Source organism: Panthera pardus, unplaced genomic scaffold (genome assembly GCF_024362965.1).
Source record: "Panthera pardus isolate Hobbes unplaced genomic scaffold, ASM2436296v1 HiC_scaffold_25, whole genome shotgun sequence".
Taxonomy (NCBI): domain Eukaryota; kingdom Metazoa; phylum Chordata; class Mammalia; order Carnivora; family Felidae; genus Panthera; species Panthera pardus.
The window spans coordinates 58504084-58517429 of NW_026526821.1; the positions used below are offsets into that span (position 1 = coordinate 58504084).

The following is a 13346-nucleotide window of genomic DNA, read 5'->3' on the forward strand; positions in this document are numbered from 1 at the left end:
ACCTTAGCTAGCATTTAAAGGCAGAACTGGGCCCTTTCTGCTTGCCCTGCTCTCCTGGGACCTCCCTGTGTGGGGCTGGTCTCAGGACTGGAGCCCCACCTGCCACTAGCGCCCAAGCGGGACCATTGGCTGGAAGCACAGGTGCCCTGGTGCTGGCTGATAAGGGAATGGGATCCTCATGTGTTATGGATGCCTCACCCCTGATGTCATCTGCCTGTCAGAGGCTTGGGTGGGAGGTCAGCAGTAGGTGGGCTATGCTTGGTCGACCTGCACATCATGATCCCGGCCTCAGACTTTCTTGTTGTTGGCTTGTTGGCTCCTTGATAATTGTGTGATTACTTAAGCATAATTGTACATGTTTCGCACATACGTGCTCAGTAATTTATTGTTGAGTGAATATATGAAAATTGTGTGTACATCTGTATGTATGAATACACCCACATATCCACTCTTCCTGTTACAAGAGAATACAACTTACTAAAAACATATTAATACAGTTATTTCTAGTATGAGCTGTTTCCCTCTATGTAAGGTTATTCTTAGAAAAGCCACATTATTTCATTTTCTTTCTTTATTTATTTTTGGCAGAAATGAAGTCCTTTTGGTTGTGTGTGGTCTCAAAATATTTTATGTCCCTCAAGTAATGAGACCCCATTGAGGTCTTCCGGCAGGACAAGCCCCCTCCCCATGTTGACTCTATGCTGGTAATCCACCCCCTTGAAAAATTACTTTTAAATCGTCAGATGCCGTAACTGATCTCGCCTCGCATCCCGGTTACTATGGTAATCTGGTGGAGGAGTCCATGGGAAAATGTTGCCTGGTGACGGAGGAGATAGAACGGGACCTGCACCGTTCCTTACCAGAGCACCCCGCCTTCCAAAATGAAACCGGAATTGCTGCTTTGAGGAGAGTCCTGACGGCTTATGCCCACCGGAACCCTAAAATTGGGTACTGCCAGGTGAGGCGTGCAGTGAGGAGCAGTCTTGCGTTGAGTCCATGTCTTGTGTTGATCTGCTGGGCTTCAGCTCCTGGTGTTCTTGGCTGTCTGGTACTGACTGTTCTGTGAGGGCTCTGTGCTTCGTCCCTTCCCTGAAAGAATGTATCAAATAAGGCGGAAGGAATCATCTGCATATAGTCAAACAGGCTGATTACTTGAAATTAGAAACTTTGCTTGGAGCAAAGAGCAGTGCACATGCTGAGTTGCTGTCCACTGTAGGACAGATTGTCTCCACCACCCCTCCAGGCCTCCGCTGTAGGACGGCACTGATAACCCTTCTGTGGAGCTTTATTTTTCTAGATCTCTACAGAAGTTGTGGGGATTATTTAAAAAAATATCAGTGCCGTTTGGGGAGGAAAAAGATGTTTGGGGTCAGTCCCTTTCCTTCAGGAAGCACAAGTGGAGGTAAGATGTCCTTGGAGCAGTTGCTGAGTTTGCTCGGGAAGTTTACTCAGGGATGTGGTAAAGAAGCACAAAATAAAACTCAGTAAATTAAAACACCCGCCCTCCGGCCCCAGCATGAGACGGGGTTAGAGGTGTTTCTGATATTTGAAAATAGAAGACTTTAAACTTTGTTTTCCTGTAAATAAGCAAAATCAGTGTGTGAATGTCTTGTGTGTGTTTGAACATACAGAATGGTTGGATTTGACCTGAGCCTGAGGCTCAGCATTACTAGATGGGGACAGTAACGGGACGATGGCTGGTCACTCAGCCTGGTGTGTCTTGTGGGGACCATGTTGATAACGTGATCATTCCACCTCATGAGTGTCAGTGTGGTTGGGCTGCCCTGGGTCTCTCATCTGCAGTCTGACTTGTGTGGTTTTTAGTGTCTGTGTGCCTTGGTCACTAACTGTCCCCTCCTCTGTGAACCCGAGCAGTCCATGAACATCCTGACCTCTGTTTTGCTGCTGTATGCCAAGGAGGAGGAGGCCTTCTGGCTGTTGGTTGCTGTGTGTGAGCGGATGCTCCCCGACTACTTCAACCACCGAGTCATTGGTAATGTGCCTCCTTCCCCTTCCTCCTCATCCTCTGTGCTTGGGGAGTAGGGACAGAGCCTGGGCCAAGACATGTGTCATCAGTTCTCAGTAAAAAATCCCCTGTGCTGCTCAGCTGGTCTCTGTACAAACCCTGCTTGGCTCTTGAATTTGCACAACTAACCGGTGTAATTCTCTGCACTATTCTAGCAAAATGGTGTACTGAGGTAACCTGAAAAGAAAATTTCTTAGGCTCAGGAAACAAGTTGAAGAGTGAAAACCAGAGAGGTTTTTCCCTGTGGCCTGGAAACGGAGGGTGGTCTTCCTCTCAGTATCCAAGGAGCTCATGCAGACAGATGACCCCTTTCGCCCCGAGGACAGGAGGCATATGGAGCCGTGCTGGCAACCCTCGAGGCTGGACCTGAAGGGCACACTTGGAAACGCCCCCGTACCCCCACCACTTGCATACGTTGATAGTGAGAAGGTCCATTTGTTGCTGCTGGGCTCTGGGCAGACCCATGACCCCACAGCTCACAGGCACACACTTGATGCCTTCTCTTCTTCTTATGGCTGATTTGAACTTGCATTATTTTGTGGTCCAGCACCTCCTAGTGGACAAGTGACAGAAAAATTGCCTCTGCTTGGTGATACTCTTAGATACCCTTTCTGGAGGTGGCCTAATATTAGGGTGGCAGCTGTGAGAACAGAAACCAAAGAACGAATTTGTGACAGAATTTGGCAAAGGACTGGATGTAGGAGCAAGGCAGGAAGAAGAAGCTTTCTGAAGACTGGTATCCAAAGAACTGAGGGAATGTGATGACCACTGAGAGTAAAGGGGGGGTTAGCTGGGAAGGAGGTGACCACTTGGTGCCTTTTAGTGGTCTTTTGGTACACTTTAGACTGTCTTTCCTGGTTCCCTTCATGTGCCTGAGTACTCCCCTTTGTACTTTATATTGTGGGAGGCAGTTTAACCTTGTACATGGTAGTACAGATTCATCAGACCTCAGGGACATCGGGAGGCAAGTTGCCAAAGCGGTCATCTGTTGATGGTGTTGCAATGGCACAGTTCATACTCCTCGGTGACCAGCAGACTGTCAGTGATAATGTGCACACTGTGACCACCACCCAGTGCAGGGTGGAGTATTTCCATAACCCACAAAGTTCCCTTCTGCCCCTTCCCCACCTGTGGCAGGATACTGATTTCCATCACCACGGATTAGTTCAACCCATTCTTGAACTTGGTATAAATGTAATGACAGAGAATGTAATCTCTTTTGTGTCTGGCTTCCTTTGTATAACATGAGGTTGTTGGTGCATCAGTAATTTGTTCCTTCCTATTGTCGAGTAGCCCTTCACTATACATTTATACCATGATTTGTTTATCCAGTCACCTGTCAGTAGAGATTTGAGTTGTTTCCAGGTTTTTTATTGTAAGTAAAGTTGCAATACACATTCCTGTAGAAGTCTCTTTGTGAATAAAGTTTGTCTGTTTTCTGGAGTATTTACCTAGGAGTAGAATTGCTAGGTCCTAGGTTAGATGTATTTTTAATTTTGTAAGAAACTGTTTTTCAAAGCAAGATATTCTGTAGTCACACATCTCACACCAGCAGTGTAGAAGTTCTAGCTGCTCCACATCCCTGTTAGTCCTTGGAATTGTCTTTTTAATTTTTGCCATTCTAGTGGGTAAAAGGGATCTGTCATGGAGGCTTTAATTTGCCTTTCTTTGATTAAGGATCTTCAGCATATTTTTCTGTGCTTCCTGGCCATTTGTTTACTGTCTCCTTTGAAGTGTCTGCTCACATCTTTTGCCTATTTAAAGAAAAAATTGGTTATTGATGACTAAGTTGCAAGAGTTGTTGTTTTGAATACAAGACCTTTGTCAGGTATATGTATTACAGATATTTTCTGAGTTTGCAGTTTGTATTATTATTTTATTGTTTTTTGAAGAACACCAGTCTTTAATTTTCATGAAGTCCAATTTATAACTTTTTCTGTGGCTAGTGCTTTTTTGTGTCCTAAGAAATTTTGCCTTTTTCCTCTATTTTCCTTGAGAAGCTTTATAGTATTAGCTTTTATATTTAGGTCTGTGACACATTTCAGATGTATTTTCTTGTATGGTGTGAAGTAGGACTCGAGGTTCCCACCCCCCTCCCCCCTCCCCCACACAGGTATCCTCTGATTGAGCATTATTTTGTGAAAATACTATCCCCAATGAATTACCCTAGTCAATGTCAAAAATCAGTTAAGTGTGAGTCCTTTTCTGGACTCCAATTTGGTTTCATTGTTCTGATCATCTCAGATTAGTTTCAGTTTCAGGCTAACTTTAGAAAGTGTGACTCCCTGCCCAACCAAGTCTCCATGGCCTGCCTTTTCCAGGGGCCCAGGTGGACCAGTCAGTCTTTGAGGAGCTCATCAAGGAGCACCTCCCCGAGCTGGCGGAGCACATGAACGACCTCTCAGCCCTAGCGTCCATCTCTCTCTCGTGGTTCCTGACGCTGTTCCTCAGCATTATGCCTCTGGAGAGTGCGGTGAGCGTTGTGGATTGCTTCTTCTACGATGGGATCAAAGCCATTTTCCAGCTGGGGCTGGCCGTGCTGGAAGCCAACGCTGAGGGCCTGTGCAGCAGCAAGGACGATGGCCAGGCCCTCATGGTCCTCAGCAGGTGGGCTCATGGGGGGCGAGGCGGGCAGCCGAGGGCTCTGCCAGACAGATGATGGGTAAAGGCAGCAGCAGGTGCCCAGCAGGGCCGTCATTGTGGAATTTTTCCTTCCACTCTGCCACTTGTCATCCCATCAGGTGGCACTGTTGGCTGTGTGTGGTGAAAAGCGCCATCTTCCCTACTCCTCTCCAGCTAGTGAGAGGGTACAGGAGGAGAGTGGGCTCTCAGTGCTTTTCTCTGAGGAGATACACACTCAGAGTGGCCTTGAATGAGGCAGGTAGGCACTAGGAAATGGTGGTCTCAGGCAGCTAGCTGGAGGTTTCAAACATTTGATGTGCAGGGGCTGGTGTGTTACAGTGAAAGAAAAGCCCCGTGAGGCTGAGGACTGGAACCTGGGTTTCTTGGAGCTGAGGGCAAGGTGAAAGACAGATGAGAGTTTCCCTTTCAGAACACTGTGGAAGCTTACAATTGCACATATGCACAGAACTCTGTATTGACTTCCAGAGAGTTCCCGATCTCTGCAAACCCGCCCATGGAGCCCAGATCAACAAGTCTGGCATTAGGGATGTCTCCTTTTCTCTAAAGGAGCACAGTGGTTGCTACCTTGCCTTCCTCCCAGTGTTTGAAGACAAATGAACTCTGTTTGAAAATGCTCTGAAATGTTTCATGGCCCCTGTGAAGGTAGTGGGTGTGGTGTGGTGCTCGGGTGAGAGGGGAAACCAGTGCTTCAAAGGTGGGTTGTGTGCTCAGGTTTCTAGATCACATTAAGAATGAGGACAGCCCTGGACCCTCAGTCGGCAGCCACCATGCCTTTTTCTCTGATGACCAGGAGCCTTACCCTGTGACTGACATTGCTGACCTGATCCGGGACTCCTATGAGGTAACTGGACCTGGCCCCATCCCCACCCTCGCCCTCTTGGCAACTTTCTCAGAGGTGGGTTTTGAGGGAGGTTCCCTGACTACTACTACTTTCCTCTGTTTGTATGCAAAAAGGGATTCTGTGCATGAGTGACTCTGTTTCTCTGCAGAAATTTGGAGACCAGTCTGTGGAGCAGATTGAGCACCTGCGCTGTAAGCACAGGATCAGGGTTCTCCAAGGCCATGAAGATACCACAAAGCAGAATGTGGTGAGTCAAGGGTTATCAGAATGGCAGTCAGGCACTAACCTGGGCTCTGGTCTCCTGTTGGTCTCATAAGAATGCCAGCTTTTGGGGTGCCTGCCTGGCTCAGTTAGAAGAGCCTGTGACTCTTGATCTCAGGGTCATGAGTTCAAGCCCCACATTAGGTGTAGAGATTACTAAAAATAAATACATAAACTGAATGCCAGCTTTGTACCCACCCCCCATTGAATTAGAATGACCTGGTATAGAAACAGCAGAGGTTCTCAAGTCAGACTGTGAGCAGTTTAACCACCGTGAGCCCCAGCTTACCCGGTTGTAAAATGAGGATACTAATACCCAGCATCCGGGATTAAATGAAGTCCGATATATAAAATGCCTAGCACAGAAGGCCTGCAGTGTTCGTTGTTATTCAGGAGGAACTTCCTGCCCAAGCCCCGTCTTTGCTAGAGTTTGACTTCTGTCAGAACCTACACATTTGTCCTGAGGCACTGGTGTGTGAATTGGAAAGGTTGAGGGTAAACACCTTGAGAAAGTTACCATATGGTGATCTTTGCGTCAGAGAGGAACAGGCTGCTCTGGTAGACAGGACTGGCGCCTGGCGTCCCCTCGCCCCCCTGCAAGCAAGAAGAGCCCCCTGTTCCTCCGATCCTCCTAAGTGCAGGCACAGAACTCACTCCATTGCTGTTCATTCTTCTTTCAAGCTCCGCGTTGTTACCCCAGAAGTCTCCATTCTTCCTGAAGACCTGGAAGAACTCTATGACTTATTCAAGGTAGGAAACTCTGGGCAAATGGGGGAGTGAAAGGCCAAGCCCATGTTGTCGGCCTGCCGGGGTGGGTGGGTGAGCATGTGGAAGCTGCGGAGTCTGCCACGCGCCTGTTCAGTGGCAGCAGAGGCCGGAGCTGCCCCACTTGCTGGCTCCATCTTCTCCTCGCCTGCCTGTGGCTCACACACGAGAGCTGTGCTCTGCTGAGGGCCTTGGGTACCGGTAACCCGTTCTTCACGGTTCTCCATGGAGTTCTCAGGCCTGAGTACGTGGAACAGTGACCGTTACTATCATCACCACCTCCTATGCTTTGTAATGACTCCTACTCCCCTCCGTAATACATATCGACATATTTTGATATTTGGCTTTATAGAGCGCGCTACTTTATACTTGACTTGCCCTTGATACTCTTTCTAGCACTTTTCCATGTTGCCACGTAGTCTTACTCATTTTAAAATGACCTTAGAGTCTATCATTGGCGATACTAAATATACTAAACCGTATTTCTAATATTTGGATATTGAGGTAGATATCCAGATCTTGCTACTTAAATCACCCAGCAAAGAAAATTTTCCATAACCCTGCTAGAACTGTCCTTGCTTGAAACAGCAGATGAAAATGGGGAAGACAGGCAGGATTTAGGTGACCCACACCTGACACTATGGCAGCGAAGGGGGAGAAAGAAAGGACAGTTGGAGAAAGCAAGTCTGGAGTCTGGCTTCCAGGACCCTTCCTGGTGGGGACTCTGAGCTGCTGTCCTTCCTGAACTCAGATTGTCAAACTGATGGAAATAGTACTAAGCTACACGTCAGGTGCTTCTAAGCAGAGCAGTAGAGGTGGTCTGAACCTTGTGCACATCTGTCGTGGCATATTTGCCTGCAGTCACTGAAATGGCTGTTGGCCTAGAGTCCTGGCACCCTCGTTCCTAGTGAGCAGGATGTATAGGGAGGACTTCTCAGATCCGTGTCTTCTGTGAACATCCCCTGTCTTCAAGTTTGATAGTTTCCTCTGTTGAGAAGAGAAAATATGAAGTCAAAGGTTACTGGTGTCCCAAGCCCCCACCTCTCTTCGACTTTCGAGGAGGAAAAATAGGGAATACTAGAAACATAAAGACAGGTAGACAAGTGTGTTGTTTAGCGTGAAAGTATTTCGTTTATTTAAGGCTAACTGTTCTCGGTCTAAGACCTGACACAAATCTGAATTTCTATAATTTAAAAGATTGGTTTAAATGAGTAAAATTCATTAAGTACTAGCCATGTTCATCTTTTTTTTTTTTTAATTTTTTTTAATGTTTATTTATTTTTGAGAGAGAGAGAGAGAGAATGAGTAGGAGAGGGGTAGAGAGAGAGAGGGAGACACAGGATCTGAAGCAGGCTCCAGGCTCTGAGCTGCCAGCACAGAGCCCCATGCGGGGCTCGAACTTACAAACTGCAAGATCATGACCTGAGCTGAAGTTGGATGCTTAACCGACTGAGCCACCCAGGCGCCCCGCCATGTTCATCTTTAATACAAAGAGTATTTAAAGAAGGTAGAGCTGTTTTCCTATTTCTGTCTTTCCTGTGAACGATGTGTTTGGTACTTAATGAAATTTTATTTGTAGTTAGCTTTCCAACTCTTAGGACTAACTACAAATAGAAACTTAAGAACTATAAATACAAAATATTTTTTTAAGATACACTTCCAAAGGAAATTGCAGGAAAATAGCATGATAATCATGGTGTCTGATTGCGTTGTACAGCACTTTTATGTACTCGCTCCAGTGCTTCTGGGCCCAGAGTCTGCATGTGCCCCACCACGTAAGAGCCCTGTCAGACTGTCCTTTCTCTCCATGCTTCTGGCCTTCTCTGAATTCCCTTGGCTTTCATAGCCTGACGTCATGTGTCCTAATACTTGCCTAAGTACTGTGTGGGGTATAATGTTCTCCAGTTGGGTTTTACATACACCTCTGGTCTTTTCAGTCAGAATTTCATTTTCTCAGGGAAAGGTTCACATAGAGATACCCTTCCATTGCTTTATAAATACATGATAGGTTATTAATAAGGAGTCTGTTCCATAACTTCACTGCATCCTTCCCTAAGCCTGGAATGAATGGGCATGATCCTTCTGTGTTAACAAGCAGTAGCTCTGACCGTCTTCATTACATACTCTTTCCTATTCAAGATGAACCATGTGGTTGATACTTAATGAAATCTATTTTTATTGGTAATTTAAAGCAGTTTTTTAAGGTTTGAATGCAATTTTTTTCTTTTAGTTTTATTGATATGACCAGCATCCAGCACTGTAAGTTTAAAGCATGCAGCATGATGACTTGACTTATGTATATTGTCAGGTGATTACTACAGTAAGCTTAAGAATTTTTTTTTTCCTTGTGATGAGAACTTTGGGATCCACTCTCTTAGCAACTTTCAAGTATACCATATAGCCCTTAACTATAGTCGTCACGTCATACATTACATCCCTAGTGCTTCTTATAACTGGAAATTTGTACCTTCTGGCCACTTCACCCAGTTCCCCCACTCCTCACCCCAGCCTCGGAGAACCACAAGTCTGATTTCTTTTTCCGAGTTTAGCGTTTTGTTTTTAGATTACACATAAGATTGAGATCGATACAATATTTTTCTTTTTTTTCCTGCCTGATTTATTTCACTTAGCATAATGCCTTCATGGTCCATCCGTGTTGTAAAGCAGTCTTTCAAATTATATAAATTCAGATTTGTGATGTCTGTCTCCTATTCTCTCAAATTGAGAATAGTATCATTAATCTTACCCCAGTAAGATGTGAACAATATAATACAAACTTGGTGTCACAGAATATTTCTGGAAACACCAAAGACCTGAAAAACAGTTATTTATGTATTCCATAAACCTGCTGTTATTAATGATCTGTTAAATTCATTCACTCTTGAATGAATTATCAGGCTGTTTAATAATATTTGGGGGCACCTGGGTAGCTCAGTTGGTTAAGTGTATGACTTTTAATTTTGGCTCAGGTCATGATCTCCTGATTTGTGGGTTTGAGCCCCATAGTGGGCTTTGCACTGGCAGCATAGAGTCTGCTTGAGATTCTCCCTCTCCCCCACTCTCTGCCCAACCCCCCCCCACCTTGCTCTTGCTCTTTCTTACTCAAAATAAATTTTTAAAAGTTTATTTGGTCTCTTTAATATTTTGCTTGCTTCCACATTCTGGTTAAGACTTATTTTCAACTTTTAATTAAAAATCACAAAACAAAGAAAATAAAATTATACCTATTCTTCCCAAAAAAAAAAAAAAAAAGAAACTTTTAAGCAAAAATGAAAGGGTCTCATCCTGTCTCCACCTGCAGTCCTACCCTTGTACAGGTAATTCCTATTAACAAATTGGTGAGTATCTTTCCTGATTTTTTTCCCCTTTTATACTATGTCTTTCTCTCTCTCTCTCTCTCTCTCTCTCTCTCTCTCTCTCACACACACACACACACACACACACACACACACACACACACACATTTTTTTCCGCACATAACAGATTATGCTACATGTTAGCCTGCAGTTTTTTTATCATGGATATGTTTATAGATAATATATACAGATCTTTTCTCATGTAAAAAATAGCTGTACAGTTTCAGGGAACATGGGTGGGTCAGTTTAGTGTCCCACCAGCTCGGGTCATGATCTCACAGTTCGTGAATGCGAGCCCCACATTGGGCTCTGTGCTGACAGCTCAGAGTCTGGAACCTGTTTCAGAGTCTGTGTCTCCCTCTCTCCCCCTCCCCCACTCACACTGTCTCTGTCTCTCTCAAACATAAATAAAAACATTAAAAAATGTTTTAAAATAGCTGTACAGTTTCACCGTAGGGTTGAACCATAATTTACTTAACCATTTACCTATCGAGAGGCATTGAAGTTTCCAGTTTTTTGCTGCTTTATAAACTGCTGCCCTGAGCAATCTGTGCCTTTATCTGGACACCGGTGCTGCAGTTTCTGTAGGATGAGTTCCTCAGGGATACACAAACCAAACTGTAGCCTGTATTGCTAAAGTGTTTTTGATTTTTTCAAAATTCAGTTCCACTAATGAGGTCCAACAGTGCCAAGTCCTTGGTTTGCTTATTGTAATTGTTTTCTTGGCAGGATTCTGTGGGTGTTTAGCATCACAGGATGCACAAATGTACATGGAATTTCATAGTATGTCTGGGGCTTTTAGGAATGGAAATTCATTAGACCTTTGTTTCACACTGAAAAGTTCCTGTGGCATCTTTCACAATTCTACAAAGACTATTTGAAGAATTCGGCTGCCAACCAACACAACAGTAAAATTAGAAATGGCATTTTGGTTTTCATCCAAGGATACGTGCTTGCGTATTACAGCATCCACACTTGTGTCTGTGCCACTCTTACAGGTGGAGGGCAGTGAAATTGTGAAGAACCCTGCAGTCACTGGGAGCCATTTCTATGAGTCGAGATGCCCCAGGAGGTGATTTAGTATGGGTGTAAAAGATGGTCCTAAAGAGGCGAGCCTCAGGGACAGGGCCAGTTTTGATTGCTGTAGTTGTTGGTATAGTCCTAAGACTTTGAGTCCCTTTTTTTTTCCTGGTTTTTTTGAATTGTTAATATAGTCATTTGGTTCAAAATTCAAAACCTGTAAGCAAATATGCAGTAAAAGGACTTGGTTCTACATTGGGGTCCCCACCCGTTTTCCCTCCTGACAGGCAACCCATGCTACTGGTTTCTGCTGTATTCTGTAGACTTGTTTAGTTAGCGCTTTGTCGTTTTCAGGTGTGATTTTATGAGACAATAGAATAAAAATTAGGTCTCCTAGAATTAACACTATGGCAGCTAAAGTACACACTGAAAAAATGGTTAAAATGGTTAAAACCGTAAATTTTGTTAGGTGTAGTTTGCTACCATGAAAAAAGTAACCTTAGAAAAAGAGGTCAAAATTACATATTCATGTGGGTAAGAAGTACAAGAAGGTAACAAGGGAAATGTTTTGCATGTCTGGTTAGAGTAATGAGATTGCAAGTGCTTTAATTGTTTTCACTTGTGTTATAATATTGCTTATTCAATACATATTTTCCAAGGCCAGGTGAGTCCTGAGAGAGGGCTGTGTGGACCGTGGCTTGTAAGCATGCAGGCTCCTCCAGGGACCACCATCTCTCAAAGATCCCTCTCTCTTGTTTTAAGAGAGAACACATGATGAGCTGCTACTGGGAGCAGCCCAGGCCGGTGGCCCCACGCCACGACCCCAGCAGGCCCTATGCAGAGCAGTACCGCATAGACGTCCGGCAGTTTACACACCTGTTTCAGCTTGTCTCGCCCTGGACCTGTGGGGCCCACACGGAGATCCTCGCTGAAAGGACTTTCAGGCTCCTGGATGACAACATGGATCATCTGATCGAATTCAAAGCATTTGTGAGCTGTCTCGGTAGGACTCTGTGGGTCTTCACCGTGGCAAGTTAATTTGGGACGGGAGTCCATGAACACAAGACAAGGTGGACTGTGGAGCAGGCAGACCACACGATGAAATGTATTTGGGCACGGGCCTGACATGATTTTGTGATTTTAGAAACCACTCTGCAGGCTCCTCTCATGTCTAATTTTATGCTTCCTTAAGGAGGGTGAGAAGGGCCCACACTGTCAACATACAAGGTCATTGCCCTTGTTCTCCTCCGGTACCCAGGGTGTGGTGGTGGCCTGTTAGGAGCCACGTTCCTAAGTCTTGCACAAAAAGTTAAAATCTTTCAGACTGTATGAGGCCAAAGTTCACGAGGTTATCTTACCGGTCAATAGTGACCAATCGCTACCTTTTACATTTTCATTTCAAACATAGTGTGTCTGGGGGTAGCGGCAACGAGGTATTGGGTCAACAAGTATTGACCTTACTAAGTTCTCTCCCCACAGTGAGTTTGTGTCATGACAAATGTACTTTAACCATTTGCATATACTCAGTCTCTTTTCTGTTTTTGCAGATGTTATGTATAATGGAGAAATGAATGAGAAAATTAAGCTGTTATATAGACTTCATATCCCTCCAGGTAAGAAATACTAAGGAAAAAATTTAGGCTCTGTTCTGCTTTGACACAAAGAAGCTTTGGGCATGACTCTTAAGTTCTCATTTAAAATTTCATTTAGACTTGAGTCCACAGATGTTTCTAGTTTGGGGTTACTGGTAACAGATTTTCAGTACTGTACTGTATGGCCTATGGTAGTGGTTCCCAAACTTCAGCATGCATCAGAATCAGCTGGAGGGCTTGTTAAAACACTGGTTCCTGGGCCCCGCTCCAGAGTTTCCGACTCACTAGTTCTGAAGACAACATGCTGGGAACTGCTGGTCTGTGAAATGTGTGGGGCAGCAGACCCTGGTTGCCTTAATAGATGGTTATTTTAGCCTACTCTTTTGAAGGACCGTATCATTTTTCCAGCAGGTAAGACCCCGCTTCTCTCAAGTTTAAGCAGTGGTAACCAGTAACAAAGAAATCAGTTTTGATACCTATGAGGTATTACGTGGCTTTAACCGTAAGGTATTCCTTGGATCTTTGAAACTCATAGAGGTGGGTTAGTAATGCCAAGATGGTTTCTGGACCCAGGGCCATATGGTTCTGGTGTTGGATGGGGCTCTGACAGGACTTCCCAACGAGGGAGACTAGGAAGGGAATTTTTAGGGCCATGAGATCCTGGTGCCTTTTACAACTAACACCTCTACAAAAGTTGGAAATGTGGGTGGACATAATTTGTGGGGTTTTTGGGTACACTTCCTGAATTGAGCCATTACCGAACTGGCATATAATATATGCTCTACAGTATCCCCAGGGAACATTCTGTAGCAGCCACCCAGCTCCTCCTCCACCTCCCCACA

General features: G+C 44.8%; 1 protein-coding gene across 6 annotated transcripts in view; it reads left to right on the forward strand.

Annotated features, from left to right (window-relative positions):
- Positions 1–13346, forward strand: part of TBC1D8 (TBC1 domain family member 8) — a 111925-nt gene that overhangs the window by 85002 nt on the left and 13577 nt on the right. For all 6 annotated transcript variants that reach the window (XM_019450839.2, XM_019450886.2, XM_019450960.2 and 3 more), the window contains 8 exons: positions 744–958; positions 1876–1993; positions 4348–4633; positions 5381–5510; positions 5659–5757; positions 6453–6521; positions 11675–11915; positions 12460–12525. In XM_019450839.2, coding sequence (XP_019306384.2) covers positions 744–958; positions 1876–1993; positions 4348–4633; positions 5381–5510; positions 5659–5757; positions 6453–6521; positions 11675–11915; positions 12460–12525 — 1224 coding nt within the window. The remainder of the gene's footprint in view (positions 1–743; positions 959–1875; positions 1994–4347; positions 4634–5380; positions 5511–5658; positions 5758–6452; positions 6522–11674; positions 11916–12459; positions 12526–13346) is intronic.